At 42.1% G+C, this 17,388-nt stretch overlaps 2 protein-coding genes across 6 annotated transcripts; both read right to left on the bottom strand.

The window, feature by feature from the left end:
* Nucleotides 1-266: 266 nt before the first annotated feature.
* On the bottom strand, nucleotides 267-11,676 carry ark2n (arkadia (rnf111) N-terminal like PKA signaling regulator 2n). 5 transcript variants are annotated; one of them, XM_030341484.1, is made up of 5 exons: nucleotides 11,462-11,673; nucleotides 8,898-9,807; nucleotides 4,283-4,453; nucleotides 3,070-3,201; nucleotides 267-2,911 (listed from the first exon to the last, which is right to left on the bottom strand). In XM_030341484.1, exons 2-4 carry the CDS (start codon nucleotides 9,739-9,741, stop codon nucleotides 3,086-3,088), a joined length of 1,131 nt encoding a protein of 376 aa, XP_030197344.1. In that variant the 5' UTR covers nucleotides 9,742-9,807; nucleotides 11,462-11,673; the 3' UTR covers nucleotides 267-2,911; nucleotides 3,070-3,085. The 5 variants fall into 5 exon arrangements, with proteins under 5 accessions (XP_030197344.1, XP_030197341.1, XP_030197345.1 ...); XM_030341481.1 differs by having other exon boundaries at nucleotides 3,090-3,201; nucleotides 11,462-11,671; XM_030341485.1 differs by lacking the exon at nucleotides 4,283-4,453.
* Nucleotides 11,677-13,379: 1,703 nt separating this feature from the next.
* On the bottom strand, nucleotides 13,380-15,754 carry hwa (huluwa). The gene is made up of 3 exons (XM_030341184.1): nucleotides 14,913-15,754; nucleotides 14,019-14,232; nucleotides 13,380-13,944 (listed from the first exon to the last, which is right to left on the bottom strand). Exons 1-3 carry the CDS (start codon nucleotides 15,537-15,539, stop codon nucleotides 13,778-13,780), a joined length of 1,008 nt encoding a protein of 335 aa, XP_030197044.1. The 5' UTR covers nucleotides 15,540-15,754; the 3' UTR covers nucleotides 13,380-13,777.
* Between the last annotated feature and the right edge of the window lie 1,634 nt (nucleotides 15,755-17,388).

The following is a 17,388-nucleotide window of genomic DNA, read 5'->3' as shown; positions in this document are numbered from 1 at the left end:
ACGTTAGGGGCCAGGCTCTTTGGTCCAATACAGGCTATACGTATCAGTTGTTTAAAAAGATAAGGAGTAGATCTATTTTAGTGAAACCAATAAATATATACAAATCTGGACTGGATATATTTGTGATTATAATAGCATATTTTCTTTTATTGAAGATAACAAATTAGTTTCTATGTGGTATGGCAATATGGCTACATCGTTCCAATGACAAATCAAAGACAAAGGCTTAATCCCATTTTCTAGGAACAGAAACGAGGACAACTTGATTATAAATAATATTCTATTTATTACATTTTTAAAATAGTTCGCTTTTGTTCTACAGATAACATTTTCAACAATGTCATGGTCTTGCAAAAGCAACAAAGTATCAACACTCTTTTATGTTAATTTAAAACATTGACAAAACACTGAAATCAATCGGAAGTAACGAAATGACAAGAACCGGTAGTGAGGATAGTAATTGAGGTTACACATGTGACAAAGCATGCTATGTGCAACTTTAGCAAAGCATCACTGCAGTATCTTCCCAACCACAAGCCCTAGAGCTACAGGGGAATATTGTATATTGATAACTTTATTTAATAAACACATGGGGAAATAGCCTGATGGGCAGAAGTGAGAGCATGTCGTTTTGTCAGGAAATTGAGAAAACTGGCTAAGCAGAAAGAATTATAAAAAAGTAAATGGCTGAGTTGAGCACTGGGAAACGTAAAACGCAGGTTTAGTCTTATTAACCGAAGTAAAGCAGTGGACGATTTAAAAATTAATTCTCTTCCAATTTTAACCTCTCAAATGTTTGTTTTTTCAACAGAAACTCAACACTGTTAATCACAGGGGCAACACCCTCGCAATATCTGCATCTGATAAAGAAACGAAAGATACTGGCGGAAGTTAAAACAACAGTTCTAGAATATGACCATGGGGCAGACTACTTAACGACCATATAGGCGTCTTTTAGCGCGGTTTGAATTCCTTATTGAAGCCTGCAGGGTTATGCGATAAACATACGGAAGAACGTGATCGATGAGCTGCCCTTCCCCAACATTGCCTGACACATTAAACTCAACTAGAATCGCCACCATCATCCATCCAATTTGATGTCAACAGATCAATAATAGTTGGAAAGCCTACAGAAACTATAGGTAGTTAATGAGACAATCACATTATTCAATATAGACATGGAGCAATTATTTACTGAGGATATTGTTTTTGGGAGCATGCTTTTGCAAGTAGTTCGCTGCCCCACCTGCCCATATGGACGGCAGGCGCTTGTAGCTGATACCCCCCCCTCCGCTTTCAAATAAAAGAGTCTGAGATCTAAAATATATGTATTCTTTGGTTTAGTTCCTGGTCTGTAACTAGAAGAAACTGAACAAGACGTTGTATTCCTCGTGCAGAAGGAGATGTGATGTGAAACGGTGGCATATAACCAATCTGGGGTGGCGCAAGAGAGTAGTAATGGTAGTAAATGTTGGATAAAACTAAATGATAAACTGTAGTGGCTGCAGTCTACGAAGGGCAGCGGTACATGATCAGAAAACAGCTGGACCAGAGGAAGAAGAGCAAGCTGGCCCGAGCATGAGGGCTAACAACTGTATATACCCAAGTTAGACTCTAATAAGCCCCTCAAATGTGGAGGCAAAACTCCTCAGCTTGATATTTATTCACTATCAATTCACATATATTAATAAAATATGCTGTTGAAGTAGCAAAAACATTTTGCAACTAATAAATAGGCTTTATACGAGTAAAACAAAATAGTGCACATTTCAGGCCGTCCGGGTTTTGCAATATTCAATGTCAGATCGATTTCTTCAGTTTCCAAAAAATAATAGAATTTTCTCAAAAATGTTGGAATTTTTCATTCACACAATATAGGCTTAAGTGAAGCAGTACAGTGTAGTGAGTCCTACATTCACCAAAACCACATCACCTGGCAAACATCTCAGATTATCTCCATCAAAGAGCTTACACACTGAAGCAGAGGTTGTGGGAACCTGGTTCATGGTATCACCCGAGTCTCATGTGTCCTCTGATGGCAATTTTGATCAGTGGTTTGTTTTTCTATTGTTCCATTTCAAAATTAAGATAAAATACATTTGTTTTAACACTAACAAACAAAGCATCATAAAATAACAGAAAAGACAGCCCATAACAGCATCAAAAGCCCAAAGGTATGCATATTGATGCAGCGTGAACTAAGTGAAGAGCCAGTGATACGACCAAAACTCAAAATATTACACTTCGACAGACAAAGCCAACAGCCATCCATTTATGTTCTATTCCTTGCAAAAGGGAACTGTTTGAGCTGCCATTGATAAACTAAGACACTGCAAACCCAGTCTTTAGATGTGTATGGTTTATATGCGTACACCTGTTGTACCACTGATCAGACGCCATGCATACTGGCCTACTCTTAGTCAACAGCTTCATTGCTTAATCAAGCATACTTACGGCTAGTCTCCAATGGGATGGGGGGGTAATCTACTGATTATTAGTGTAAAAACAATGGTTGTGAAATCCATTCAGTAGAGTCCTTTTCACACGCACATCTCCAACAGTTGGTTACAAATAATACTTTAAAACAGAAAGGAAATGGACAAGAAAGACCTCAGTCACAGCAGGTGTGAGTAACTATGAAGGTTATAAGGTGTAGGCCAGATGATGAAGGATTGAGGGAGGAAGAACCAAACGGTAGGTTGTCTTTAGTATATGGACCGTCCTTCATAGTAAGTATTTGTGTCCAGTGTCTTCGTCCAGCGTGAGGTCCACCACCTCAGGAGGGGACACACAGGGGGGCTGTGTGGAGGCCGACGTCCACAGCGGGGGCTGCCTGGTGTTTAGCTGCTCCGTCGGTTTGCACTTCCACGAAGACAAACTCTTGATCACTCCGCCACAAGGATGGGCACACCTGAACACACAACACGTTTAAGGGACACCAAACCAGGTCCAATATACATGCATATGAACACCAACAGAACCCATTTGGTCATCAAAAGTGTTCTGAAAACCATACAAGCAGTTAACACAAGCCACACTAAACGGATGAGTCTCAAAGTGTTCAGTTACCCAGTGGATGCTTTCTTTACCGTGTGTTTTCCTGCACTCCCACTATTTCCACTTCGCTGTCTGAGGACGCGATGTTAATCTGGCCCTGGCGCCGCGCTCTCTCCCTGTCGGAGAGTCCGGTCTCCACGCGTCCTGGAACACACAACGAAAACAAAGTCACCGTCAGTGGATCGGGTGGTGGGAGACCTGCAGGAGTCAAGTAACACACAGATGTTTGGACAAGAGAATGACATGATATTGGAGGGTTTATAACCATTGGAAACTTTGGATTAACATTAAAGGGGTAGTTTGGAATTTTGGTCATATGGCCTGATTCCCAGGTTAGCCTTGGTGTTCAGTTTTCAACACATTTTATTCAGTCCTTCTAGTTGCAGAGTTCGCTCGTGCTAGGCTAGCGCACGGCAAAAGGCAATACTAGCCTGCAAATAACTGTCTTACCCACTCCACAGTACACCCGAGGTAAATCAATTATAATGCCAGACTATAGATGTAAATGTCTGTGAGTGGCTCACTAACCTCGCATCGCATGAATCATCGCATTTTGAGGGACTACTTTCTCAGCAGCAATGGAATTTAACCTAGGTATCAGTCCGCCGCTGCCGTAGCCTACTACCAGGAATATAACACTGCTGCTGAGACACAGCAAGTCCCTCAAAATGCAATGCAATGCTGGTTTTATTTCTAACATTATTCTATCAACACAGAGATTTATATTGACCATCTGGCGTTATAGTTGATTTGCCTCGGGTGTACTGTGGAGTGGGTAAGACTGTTTTCTTAGCAGGCTAGTAATGCCCGTTGCCGTGCCCTAGCCTAGCACGAGCAAACTCTGCAACTAGGACTGAAGGAAATGTGTTGAAAACTGACTCCAATGATAAAGAACACCATGGCTAACTTGGGAATCAGGCCCTAAATCCAAAATTCCAAACCCCTTTAATGTTTATGTATGTTGACATTTTCTACAAGTTACATTTGGGTAGTTTGTGTCAGGGGACAGACCCAAGAGTTTGTAGGATACCAGTAGGAAAAAAATAAGATGAAAACCAAAAGACAGAAACCCTTAATATATAAATCCACCAGGATATGGGCCTGGAAAACAGAAAAAAAACAGGTCCCCAAACAGAATGCCAAGTTGGCGGTGCCGAGCCCTGAGCATCTAAGCAGCTGCGTCTTCAATGTGTTTTCAGTTGGATGCACCAGGTTGGTAACTGACCTGCGAGGATGCCCCGTGCTTTTATACATCCAGAGTGTGCTGCCTTATCCTGGCCTCTGTGTGCTTTTAGCTCACTCTTTATCACCGTGGCTCGGACTGTCTCCACACTCATACTCTCCCGGTTAGAATCAGTGTCTGAAATATCATAGTGACCCACTACTGCTGGACCGTCTGCAGAAGATAAAGACAACACTTCATTATACACATCATGCCTGCGCAGAGCATGGGGATTGTGGTTGTGTGAGCATGAAGCAGAAACACCCCTGAGCACATTCTAGCCTCAATATCTTTATGGACAATACAAATTATTCTGCTGGACAGCAAAGGCAAACACTTATTTGGTCATTTTTTAATAGCTTACCATTTAAATTTAAGTAAAAAAATAAAACTAGGTTGATAAAATGTACTTTATTTGGCTTGCGGTATATTTATGTGTATATTCCAACCGGTTCGATTTACAATGTGTCGTCTTTGAGTTGTAATACAATGCATTAACAAATGTACCGACATAATTGTAGTTCTTTGTTTAATGCTCATAAAATAACAGCCATTCACAACAACAAAAGACACAGCTATTACATAAAAGTTAATGAAGTGATCATACTGTTAGTGAAACATGGTTCAATAGTCAAAGAAACTAAGATACAAAGACTTCAGGGTCATGTATGTAGCGTCATCTACCCTGTAAGAGTAACTTGGAATGACAAATAAGGCCTTCCAGAATACAGCCTGAGTGTACGGCCACAGCAGGACTACCTTGTGTAGAGCTAATCAGAGAATTAAAGGGGTCGTCTGACAATGTCAAACTCACTGCCTAACGGAGTCTCTGGAGGTTACATAGAAAAGGACAGTATATAAACCAAAATATTTTCTTTGGTAAACACTACACTGTCCGTTTTTTTTCCCCATTTGTAATGCACAGTTTGGGATTAAGTCTCTTTTAACAAGTCAGAATGGGCACATTACATCGATTCATAATCTCAGATTAAAAAGGAATTTAAAAAGGAACGCTCTAATCTCTAACAAAATATTACAATGGCAACTTATTTGGCGGAATGCAAAAAAATGGACACTCAAAACAGCTCATAAGAAATAAAACATGGTGGTGTAAGAAACAAAGGCGATAACTCAACAAGAGCAAAGCTTTCCCTTGCTAATATTAATTTGGGCTTCCAGTTTCAATAGATACTAAAATACTTGCAGGACCGAAATCACATGCAGACGGGGAGATGAACAGTAGTGTTTGTGCAACATTAGGTAGCATTTTAAATATAAACTGTACCACAAAGGTAGTGAAGTCTCTTGGACACACTGGATTGGTCAGTTATTACATGGTTTGGTGGATCTCTTGTCTTTCCCAATGCATTTCACATAATCCAATTATAAACATTTGACCTTTAGTATTAATCCAGAGAACAAACAAAAAGGCAACATTATTCCAAGCAACACTCAAGCCACACTGACCAACGGCACACCAGTGCCAGAAAGCATTCTAATCTGGTTTTGAGGCTCTGGATATGCCAACACCTGAAGAGAACACGAAACAAATACCAATCATGTCCTTTTTGTTGGCAAATCAAAAAGCTAAAAAACATTGGAAGACATTTCTCCCTCACTGGCTTCATAAACACTGCACACAATGCAGCAGAGTAAACACAGAAGCAATCAGTTTAGGGAAATAAGTGTCATTAAAACCATGTAATGTAACTGCCTAACGGCCGGCTATGTTTAAAAAAACAAGGCAAGGATTTGTTTAGATTAGAGTATTGCTGGAGGAAGATTATTTTCCTAAATGTTGTGAAATAAAGCTATGCATCAGGAATGGAGAACATGTTAGACCACTTAAGAGTGCAGACATACATTTAAAATGCAAGATGATAATGCATTACCACATGCCTGAGTCATAAATACCACTATGGTGTACCATCAATTCCAGCAATCTTTTCTTTGCAAGGCACATGCTATAAGGTAACAGCACCCTACCTAGCATTGCAATATTGGCTGCACCGAATATGTAATGCACATTATGTATTAGTTACATACCACTTTGCGTTTTTTCATATATAAGAAATGTTTAAATTAGGCAATATCCAACACATACATTGAGACCCGGATTATTTATGCCAAGTCATGTCAATCGTATGCCAGCCAGGATCCTATTTTAAGAAGAAAGGGTACTTCAGCGGACTGGTGAGTTAAATTACTTCTCAGTTCTCACAGTGTTTCAGTGCCAATGGACGCACTGGGCCTCAGGTTTGAGTAGCAAGTCTTTCAAAATGAACATCCAAAGCCCATTTATGCAGATATATGTGAGACAGACTAATAATAATAAATCAATCATAATAAAAAATACCCACAGGTACACTTTCAAGCTAAAAAAGTATCACACGAGCCTAGATGAAGTTCTGAAACTCCTATCCAAGTCTGTAAACCAACACAAGTCCAGAAGAAGAAAAAAGAATGATTTAAGCATTCAAAAAGCCCGGGTCTGACCCGGCCAGGTTCCCATTCTGAGAGAGCCCCTCGGGCATCAGGGGGCTATTGTTGTTGTTTACAGGATTGGGCGCAGGGCTGCGGTTTCCCCGCTCCATCATGTACGCCGCCATTGTGTCTGCTGACTCCGACGACGGCAAGAAAGAGCTCGGAGGGGAGGGGCGCCGTCCGTGAGGGCGCGGCCGGTGGCTGCGGCCGCGCCCCTCTTGGGCGTCGCTCGAGCGCTTTGACGTGTCGTCCTCGTCGTCAGAGTCGAGCCGCGTGAGCTTCTCCATCCAGACGCGGAAGCGCTCCTCGGTTTGCCGCTGCATGACGGCGAAGCGCGTCATGGCTTCCTCCAGCACGCTGCCGATGTTGTTCCTGTCCCACGAGCCCACTCTGGACCTCTCGGCGTCGCGGCGGAAGGCAGCTTTAAAGACATTGAGGCCCGTAAGACAACACAGTAGCACCGGTTCATGCTGCGGCGGTGGACGCTTTTCGATTTTGTGTTTTAGAGAGAGAGATTAAGTTTGGTGGTTGGTCGAGTTTGTTTTTGGTGGTGACGTGCAGATTTACTCTGTCATGCTGATGAAATACTACGCCATGCAGTTGTAGCCGTCAAAAGAAATGTTTGGTGCGGAATGCAAGAATGGTTGATAACATTTCTTGATCTACTGATCCGTTATGGTGGAGGACGGTTTCTCAGGCGATTATGGTCTCGAAGATGGTGATTTAGGTGGTGAAACTTTGAAGTAGATGTGGCTGAGTAATGTAAATGAACCATAAAAACCTTCATGTGATGTATTGGTTGAATCATAAACCACTTTAAATTAGGCAATATAAAACCTACCATGGGGGGGTATAAACTATGCAGACAAGAGCTAATTCAAAAAATATAGAGCCTCAAGAACAAGTTAAAGTGTGTCCATTCAAAAGGAAAATAATGGGTAAGGGTCATTTGAGACATAAGGGACTTCAAATATCCCTGTAACCAAAAGATGTCAAACAAAAAGAGCTTGAGCAAAATACTTTGGACACCACTTAAAAAAGGGAAGGGCCAGCTGCCCTAATGGGTCAGTTAACATGAGCTATAGTAATTACAAAGTCTGTTCATTTAAACTTGCACTGTTCCAGGATTAACCTGGTCGTTTAATAATACATATTCAGTGAAACTAGTTAGTGATAAGCTAAATAGATGCACACATAGAATCGTACATAACCAGCCTTAAAATAAAATATAAAATATATATTTCAGCATCAATCAGATTCCCAAATGATGTAAATATATTAATGTGGGGGGGAACCAGTTAGACATGTGCTGTAGAACCTATTTATGTTCAGTTTACCACATTAAAAAGCCTCAGAAAAAACTCAAAAACAACCTTTGTAATGAAAACAAGTTAACTATGACCCGACTACATTTTGAGGAGACACCAACAGAGACTTTCCATGGATTGATATAAATCGCAACTCTTACTAAAAGGTAGTCCAGTCAAAATCTGAACAACTGTAGTTTTTTCCATCTCAGATCATATTTCCTCTTAGTCATACAGAGAGTGGAGCTTCACATAGACCCGCACGTCAGCCTACGAGCACACGAGGCTCACCATGAGAGGCTCACGATGACATCATACAGAAGCCGGCAGCAATAGGCCAGAATAAAGTGTCTCCCTCATAGTACACCGTCAGTGGATAGGTTAGGCTACCTTGGAAAACCTTTCAGGAGAAGTCACATGAATTACACAGCATGCAGACAACCTGGACTCATGGTTCCAACGAAAAACACTAAACAAATGATCGGGGTTATGGATTTCTCAATGGAAATGTGCATATTGATGACAGAAAATGAACGACAACTTAAATATAAACAAGAGGGTTCACAAACGATGATACCGAAAGCTTTGATAGGTGGCTTGCCTAGATTCACAAGACCAATCCTAGAAAAATTAAATTTGTGCAACTAATGTCATCTTTAAAGAATTTGGCCAGAATGTATGGCAAATTATAGTTTATAAACCATATGTAAACTCTACCATCCATAAATACAAGTAGCATGATGCGTTTAACTTCCATACAGCAGTACTTAGTGAGCAGAAGAGTGGCTATGGGTACAGCAGGTGTGTGTTGTGTTCTGGGCGGTTACCTGGGATGTCTGTGTTGATAGTCTTGCTCCCCCCCGAGGTGTCGTCATCCTCGTCCTCAGAGGAGCTGGTGCTTGAGTCGCACGTGAGCTCGCTGTCACTCGTACTGCTGTCCTGCAGCAGGTTGTACTTCTTCCTCGCCGCCGCCTCCCTCTTCTGCCTGAGGAGGCGCATGCGCTCCTTGTGCTTCTGGCTGCGGTGACCCTTCACCTTGGACAGCTTTCCGTTGGTCTGCTTCTCTGGCACTCCGCCCACCGCGGCCCCCATGTGCTGGCAGCGGTTCTTTTTGGCCGCCATGGCGTTGCTGGGCATCTCACTCTCTGAGCGTGTTCGCCGAGACTTCCTCCCCCCGACCAACACTGGCCGTGCTTTCCCTTCTCCGGTCGGCGCTGGATCCGCACCGGTCTCCATGTTGCCTTCTCCCTGGTTGGGCACTCGGGAGTCGGTACTGTCCTCCCCCGAGGAGAGAGTGTCTGAGTCAGCCAGGTGGCCGCTGGAGGATGGGGAGAGCATGCAGGGATTGGAGGAGTCGCTCTCGTAAACATGGCGGGAGGCCGGTTTGTCGCTCCCGGTGGAGGCCGGCTGGGACTCCGGGGAGTCCCTGCGGAGCTCCTTCATAAGGCAGGGCATGGAGAGCAGGCCCGGCTCGCCCTCCGTCTGGGAGGCGCTGTCCAGTTCCTTGTCCCTCGTCGGTGAGCTGGTGGTGGTCGTGGTCTCTGTTTTGAGGATTGCGTCCTGGTCTTCTTGGAGGGAGGCGTTGACGGCGGCTTCTGTGTTGTCAAGGCATTCCGTGAGGCTTTCAGCATCCACAAATCCCTCTGCCTTTTCAGAGTTAGCCATTTTCATGCTAGTTGAGAGCAGAGGTCTCGAGGTCAGACTGACATTGGCCGATGTGCCTGGAAGGGAACTCACCTAGACAAGAAAAACATACCAGGTCAATTTCATCCCTTCAATTATCCGAGGGAAGACTTGCATTAAAGTCTGGATAACACAAGTATTCAATGCAGTTTCGTGAAATGCAGTCAATGTTATTATTTCATAACACTATTATTGTTATTTCATGTGACCAAATTTATATATTTGAAATTATATTTGATGATACAATTGTCAAAGCAAAAAGTGATTAACATCTCTGAATTTGAACACTGATGTTCAGTCCATAAAGCTAGCAGTATTCATCCTCCAAGTGTGTCCGTAACATGTGACAGGTTCCTCGCAAACTAGTCCCATGTCCTAGTCCTACCTTTCTGATTAAGCACAGTACTATGGTTGATGCTCCCTGATCACCTGTGGTGTCCCACAAAAGGAGAGTTCTGAGACTCCTCAGGTGGTCACAATTTAAGTCCACCCCTACCCCCCCCATTTGTCCTAATTAGCCATAGACCTAGGCTGCAGTGTAATTTTGATTATAACAATCCAACACTAACCCCAGCCACTGAAACCCATGGTGATTGAATCATTGGGTATATCGGGTGCTCAGCATGAACAAAAGTTAACATATTAGGTAAAAGATATATTTTACTCGCTTTAATTATAACCCAAATGTTTAACATCAAATCAGGTCATTCCTAAATCCACAGTACTACTTTCATCTTCATTGTCATGCATTGTATATCTGGAACACATTTTCCTTCTTATAAATACAACAAAATAATTGCTGCGTTCAACTGGGAACAGGTTTTTAATTCAATGGAAAACTTTGGTATTCTATTTTACAAGACATGTCGATTTGCATTTCCATATAGGATAGGAGTACCAGTACATATTTCAATTAGATCATAATTCGGATATACTGGGATCATTTGTGTTTGGGAAAGAAAACTAGAGATAAAGCACGCCGAGAAGAGAATATACAGCAATAACACCACTGAGCACCGTCCTAGATGTTCATGTGTTCATGGCTAGAGGAGCTTCCGGGTAACAGTCACAACCTGCTGTGCGTCCAAATGACCAAAAAAAAAAAAAGTTATTGAATCATAAATGGTTTGGTGGCCGCATCTATTATGCAGTTAAAGCTTAGTGAAACTAACAGTGAGGAATTTAATGTGTACTTCATTGCCCAGCATTTTGTACCAGGAGTTGAGAACACTGCACACACACTAAATCGCAAGTGCGCAGAATTGAAATGTATCCACACTGACAGCACCGCAATACATTTTATATGCATTAAACACAAATAAATTAATTTATTAAATATCGCGTATTTTCACAAGGATTTACAAACAACCACGACATGCATACAGTAGAATCAACCCTGATAACAACGTACGGTCCAGTATATAATACAATAACGATATGCTGTAGCTGAGGACTGTGATGGATGTAGATGGTGGTTTATTCCACGCTCAATACAGAGTAATGGAAAAGTTACATTTATTCTCCATTACGTTGGGGATCAGAGTAAAAAACAAGAAAAAAATGTGTATTGATTTAACCCGTCGACCCCCAAACGTAAACCGTATCGGTGCGTTAGAAGCTAGCATCAGAGGATAGCACCGGGCTAACGTCAGATAGCGTGTAGCCTTAGCAACTTATCACTAAAACGGCCAATTACACAAACACTCACCAAGTGGAGCTTCACACTTTGTTCTTCTGTATCCGAGCTAAGGTCATGATCAGTGTTTTCTTGCCTTTAATTTTCGGGCGCATAGATACAGTACAGCACAACTGACTAGCTCTTTAATATCGCAGAACTAAATGAAAAGGGACCTCATCGAGTCTTGTTGCACCATCGCTAACGCAGCTAGTGACCTAGCATGCTATGCTAGCCGTGTTTATTTTAAACATGTCTCCGCCACCTGTCGCCCTCCAGTTCCGGCCGCCCAAGCTCCAAGACACAGAGGAGAGCACCATCGCTGGCAAAAGAGGGTACTGCCAAGGTTGTGCGGGTAGATGGCGTGACATTCCAAAAAAATAAATATATATTTGTCTTCAAGTAGGCCATCGTCTCTATGGCATTTACCTCTTGATTGACGAAAATTGAGCTTAAGTCCAGGGCTCAAAGACAATTTTGGCATTTACTCCAAAAGCAAAAGTATCCGAATATGACGAAATTTGCTACCTCCTTGACTGCATTATTTGGCTCTACTTATTTATGCCAGTCAGCCTTTTCCCACATGCAGATTAATAATTTAAAATGCTGTTCCATCATGACTGATGGTCCTTTGGAAGCCTGCTTGAGACTACCAGCAGCTTGGACTATGCAACCCTGGCTGATTCCATTCAGTGCAAGTCATCGGAGTATGCATAAATAAATATGTGTATATATATTATTTTTATGTAGGTAGATCCTTTTGACCTGTTCATTTTGAAAGTAGCTCTCAAGCCGAAAAAGTGTGGGCACCCCTGCTGTCCGTCCATGCACAATATACAGTTTTGTTGGGGTTTCTTTTGCAATTTGACTCGTTTCATCACTGAAGAGGGCGAGGCAGTGCTTTTGTAAGCTCATACCAGTTACATTGGGGTTAAATCTACTAAATAGAAGTTGAGAATACCATTTTAAATTTATTTCTCCAATCAGAACTGAGTTCAGTTATTAAGAGTAATTTGCTAAAGAGATACAAAACGTAGTAAATTTCCCAATCTGTCGATATTTTACGTCAATAAGCACCTTCGAAAATAAAAATAAATACGTAGGAGTAAATTGGTGCACAGAATAATAATGGATAATAACGTAGGAAAACTATTACCTTTCTTATCCATCAACATCGCATTCAGCGGGATTCTACCAGCTATAATAACTCCTTGCTCCCCTTTCAAATAGGTTCAAAGCAGTGGTCACCAACACTCAGTCAGAACATATGCTCGCAAGCCAAATATGGCTCTTTCGTTGACTGCATATGGCTCGCAGATAAATCTGAGCTCAGATTCTATAAACAATAAATAAGCAACTGTGTCAATTCAACTTTACCTTGCATTTGTAGATTATTAAATAATCTGACCTAGTTTACCACAATCATCATCAAAAAAAAAAAAAATTCTATTGGACAATGGGGCCTGAAGTGGTTCTTCGTCAGGACAACTTCAAACAAAGTCAAAAATCTCCATCCTTTTCGTCACTCAACCAAACTAGATACCATACTCAAAAGAGATCATAACTGAACATGTCCGAAAGAAAGAAAGAAAGAAAGAAAGAAAGAAAGAAAGAATACAGTTTTTCTTTGTGGAGAGAGCTGGGTCTGCGGTATGTTTATGTTTAATATGCAATGAAAGAATCGCATTGTTGAAACCGTCGTGACTGATATCAAAATAGGAGTCAAAATGACCTAATTGAAAATCTTTCTTAAGAAACAAAAGTGCTATTAGAAACAGTAAGGTTTCTGATAGCACTGCCTCCGAGCCTTTGTAAATACGTGTTGATGTTTTGTTTTGCTCAACTTTTTCTACTGGAATCTTTCACTGTCACAGAGAATGTTGACATTCGGTCAAAAGATTAAAAAAAAATTCTAATTGGGTTTATAATCAACCCAGAGATCAAAACGAGGTGGCTGTGTATAATCTTTATTGAACAAAGTGTAAAATCAGCTCATCTAAAATATGATCCGTGTTGTGCAAATTAACCTTGATAGTGGAAGTGTACAAACGTGATGTGGGATCATTTGAAGGGTGAAATTGTGAATTAAAAATAAGAAATAAGAACAATAGTAAATAGTGAATAGAATGGCTTTAAATGTTCTGATATTTTAAGTGAAAATAACAAATTAATTTGTGATTCAAAGAGTGTTCGATTTGCAAAATTAAGGTTGTGGACGTGAGGAAAGAAACACTTAAGATGTGGAAGTGTACGAAAGGAGGTTTTTCTCTAACTAAATTAAATACAATAAATTAGGACATAAAACATTAAAAACATAGCATATCTCCTAGGAGGAGGTTTCTAGGACCCTCAGACCCAGTACTGTTTGGAGTGTATGGAGGGCCGGCCGGGCTTCTGAACTGGCACGCCGTTCTGCTGGACGTAGCAGGGGTCGTAGTAGTCCCACTCCAGGGCCACCGCCATCACCCCATTGGTCAGGTCGTCACTGTCCGCTGACACGATGCGCAGGGACACGCCTGAAACCAAAAGCATATCAACCTGCCATACATACAACCCTCTCAATCACACACACGTTGTTGGCCTGGAGTACCTGCACTGGCCCCAAAGTCGCTGTCCAGCCCTGGGCCCACCATGGAGGAACTCAGGCAGGAGGACCTCCTCCGGGCTGAGGTGTCGGGGAGCTGGTATTCACACTCCAGCTCCATCTTGTCAAACAGACGCAGCACTGGGCGGAGGTTCTCGTTCATATCAGCCAAAGACTCCTGATTGCTGCTGTGTCTGATGAGATCTAGACTCTTGGTCACCTGTCAACGTAAGAGAAGGTTTAACCTCAAAGATATATGAAACAGACCTCCAAGATACATGAAACAGACATCCAAGATACATGAAACAGACAAGGTCCTGCAGTCAGACCTCCTCAAATCAAATGAATAATTTTACAATAACATTTTCAAAGCATCACAATGAGGGCTTATATTCTTCAAACAACCCTTTATTTTAGGTTATTGTGGTGTAAAGGGTACACCAAAATAACTGGGAAATTGCTACGAGACGTGAAACCACATAGTAAAAAAGGGTACATTTCTTTTCCTATAAGGTTATTTTAAAGATCTGATAGGTCTATATAGCTCATCCTATTCATTCAGAATTTGCTTTTTTGCCTAGTAAGTCTTACACGTACAAATAATTAGTCTTGGTGTTTGGTGCAAGCAACAACAAACAACTGAAGATAGCGTAAGAATGTAGGCCACAAGTACTGCAAGCCAAGAAACATAGAAAAACAGAAACATTTACAATAAGAAAACAATGTAAAATATATATAGGCTAAATACTTTTTTATTGTTTTTTTATTTTTAATGAAGGCTACGGTTGTGCAAGAAATCTCATTTCAAATTAAAAGTGACACACATACACAAATTGCAAAACTCAAGTCATGCATCATGAGAACTGTATTATTACAGTGGTATCTTTTACAAGGTGTTACCTTTGAGGGTTGGTCCTGTGAGTCTACTACTGCAGGAGAGTTGGGCGGTGCGTGGTCTGATCTCGTGTCCACGTCTGAATCGCTGAACTGCCACAAGAGACGTGCACTTCTACACCAATCCACTTTATTCCTGTTGATTGTTTTCACGTTTCTATGCACCCTGGAGGGGCAGCCAGACGCAGCAGAGTTCGCTAGTATGGTGCTGGGCGCCGTCAGGGACCCTGACCCGGTTCCAGTGGCCCCATCTGGTCTCAAGAACCGTAGGCCGTGCTCCCCAGGGACATTCTCCTTGGATGAGGTCCTCGACGAGGTCACTGGTCCAGGCAGAGTCGGCTCTGACATGGAGGTGGACATTCTCCTGCCCTGACTCTGGAAGAAGGGCTCTTCGGTGATCCGAGCCACCCGGTGGCGAGTCGAGACGCACGAGTGGAGCAGCATTTGTTCGGAGTCCTGTTGGTGGGTCTGTCTTTTGTTTCTGGAGATGTTCAGTAGTTTGTAGGCCAGGAACAGACAGTTGAGCAGCAGCAGAATGAGCACACAGGGTATGAGCGACAGGATAAGGATAGTCAGAGTGGTCACGGGGAAAGCGTCGTGTAGGTTTGTTGATGCAACACCCACTGTCGACATTTCATACGAGGGGACATTCGGGCTGATGTTTATAAACTTAGTTATCGCTGTGGAGATTTGCAGTGTTGACTGTGCGCAGGTGGTCGGTCGTGTCAATCAATGTGCACTAGTCAGACTGTTTGTCAGCCTGTTCCTCAAGCCTCCCTCTGACTGGATGAGAGTTGCAAACACTGACATGTTGCTGATCTTGGAATCCAACTTGCTTCATTTTCTCCCAACAGATAGTATGCCTTTGTACAGCATCTCTCGATTTCCTCTCTCCGAATTACGAACTAATGCTGGTACCTCCGAACATCACATCGCTTCAACTCTCTCAAGGCTCAGAATGGCCAACGAACCAATTCCATGAGGAATGGGGATGTACGAGCCCTGTTGTGAGGCTTACATCGGTTGTTCTAATTGGCAGAACCCCAATTAGAGAATTCAGACCTGTATCTAACTTTTTTATGTTGAGATTATCCACGAGTGAGGTGCTACCAACAAAGCCCACCCGGAGGCGACATTTAGTTACGCAATAATGTTGGGGATTACTCGTTTTACCGCTATGAATTGAGTAATCCTTTAGTACAGACTATGTGACTCAAACTTTTTAAGCCCAAGATCTCTGACCTCGACCTGTGTGAAAGGCAAGATCTACCTATTGAAGACTTGAGAAAAAACAGACAGCGCAGAATGTATTTCCAATGAAAGGCCTTTTATTGAGTCTAATTGTATGAATTACTTGTAATTCTTTGTTCAGCTTTTTTTTTTAATGCAATCAATCAAAACTAACTGAAACAAAAAATAAAGCCATGTGCCCTATTTCCCATTTATAATATTGTACAACTGTACCACAACACACACACAAAATATACAGACTTGCAGTGGACAGATATTGAAGTGTAATTAACTGTTTTGCTTACCCAATAACCACATGGAAGTTAACAAATGTATGCTTCACATTTTAGAAAGTGGAACTGTAATGTGTATTAATAAAATTCTCAGTGCAATTAAGTAAGCGCCATGTCCTATCTAAAGCAGCATCACCCTACAACGCCATCTAAAGGCAAAACTCTTGCAGTCATGTTACTCAAATTAGTGTGATGGCTGTGGCTGTGACTGAATACTGTCAGTGAGTGCCTTGAAGTCTGGCTCATAGCTACAGACAGCCAGCCTGAGACAGTCAGTGAGGTGTTGGTCTGTAAGACGGCTCCTGTACTTTGATTTGATTATTTTCATTTGTGAAAACGCCATTTCACAAAGATGAGTAGATCCAAATTAGGCACTCACTATTAGTGCACATGCAGTGAGGAGAGGATACTTCTCTTTGCTGACCAGTCTCCAAAAGTCCCTGTCCCTTGATCTGTTTTTCAGCACTATGTCATTTTGCAAATCAACCATCTCCATGTCAACTCCACTTGGCAAAGCAAATACCTGCTGGAGTCTGTCTGCTACCTGTTCTATATCAATGTGCAGAAATGGGTTTGAGAGGAATGCAACAATAACTTCCATGACGTCTAACTCAACAAAACTCCGATTTAACTCAGTTGTCACTTTGTCCAGCTCGGCACAGTTCTACTCAGGGTTAAAAAATCATTTTTTTTAATGGCGTGTGACATTTTCTCCAAGTTTGGGAAGTGGGTCAGCCTCTTGTTCTTTAGGTGTGTGGTCCAAACACCCAGCTTGGCCTTGAACCTATTCACTGCACAACTCATGTGGGGCAGGTGTCTGTCTTTTCCCTGCAGCTCGTTGTTGAGTGTGTTAAGTTCTGCCGTTAGGTCGGTCAAAAAGCCGAGATCCAGTAGCCACGCATCATCGGCAATTCCTCGTGCTCCTCGTTCCTTGTTGACAAAAAAGTCAGCAAGTCAAC

This window comes from Gadus morhua, chromosome 19 (assembly GCF_902167405.1).
Source record: "Gadus morhua chromosome 19, gadMor3.0, whole genome shotgun sequence".
NCBI lineage: Eukaryota > Metazoa > Chordata > Actinopteri > Gadiformes > Gadidae > Gadus > Gadus morhua.
Note: the sequence above shows the minus strand (reverse complement) of the source record. Positions and strands in the feature narration are given on the sequence as shown.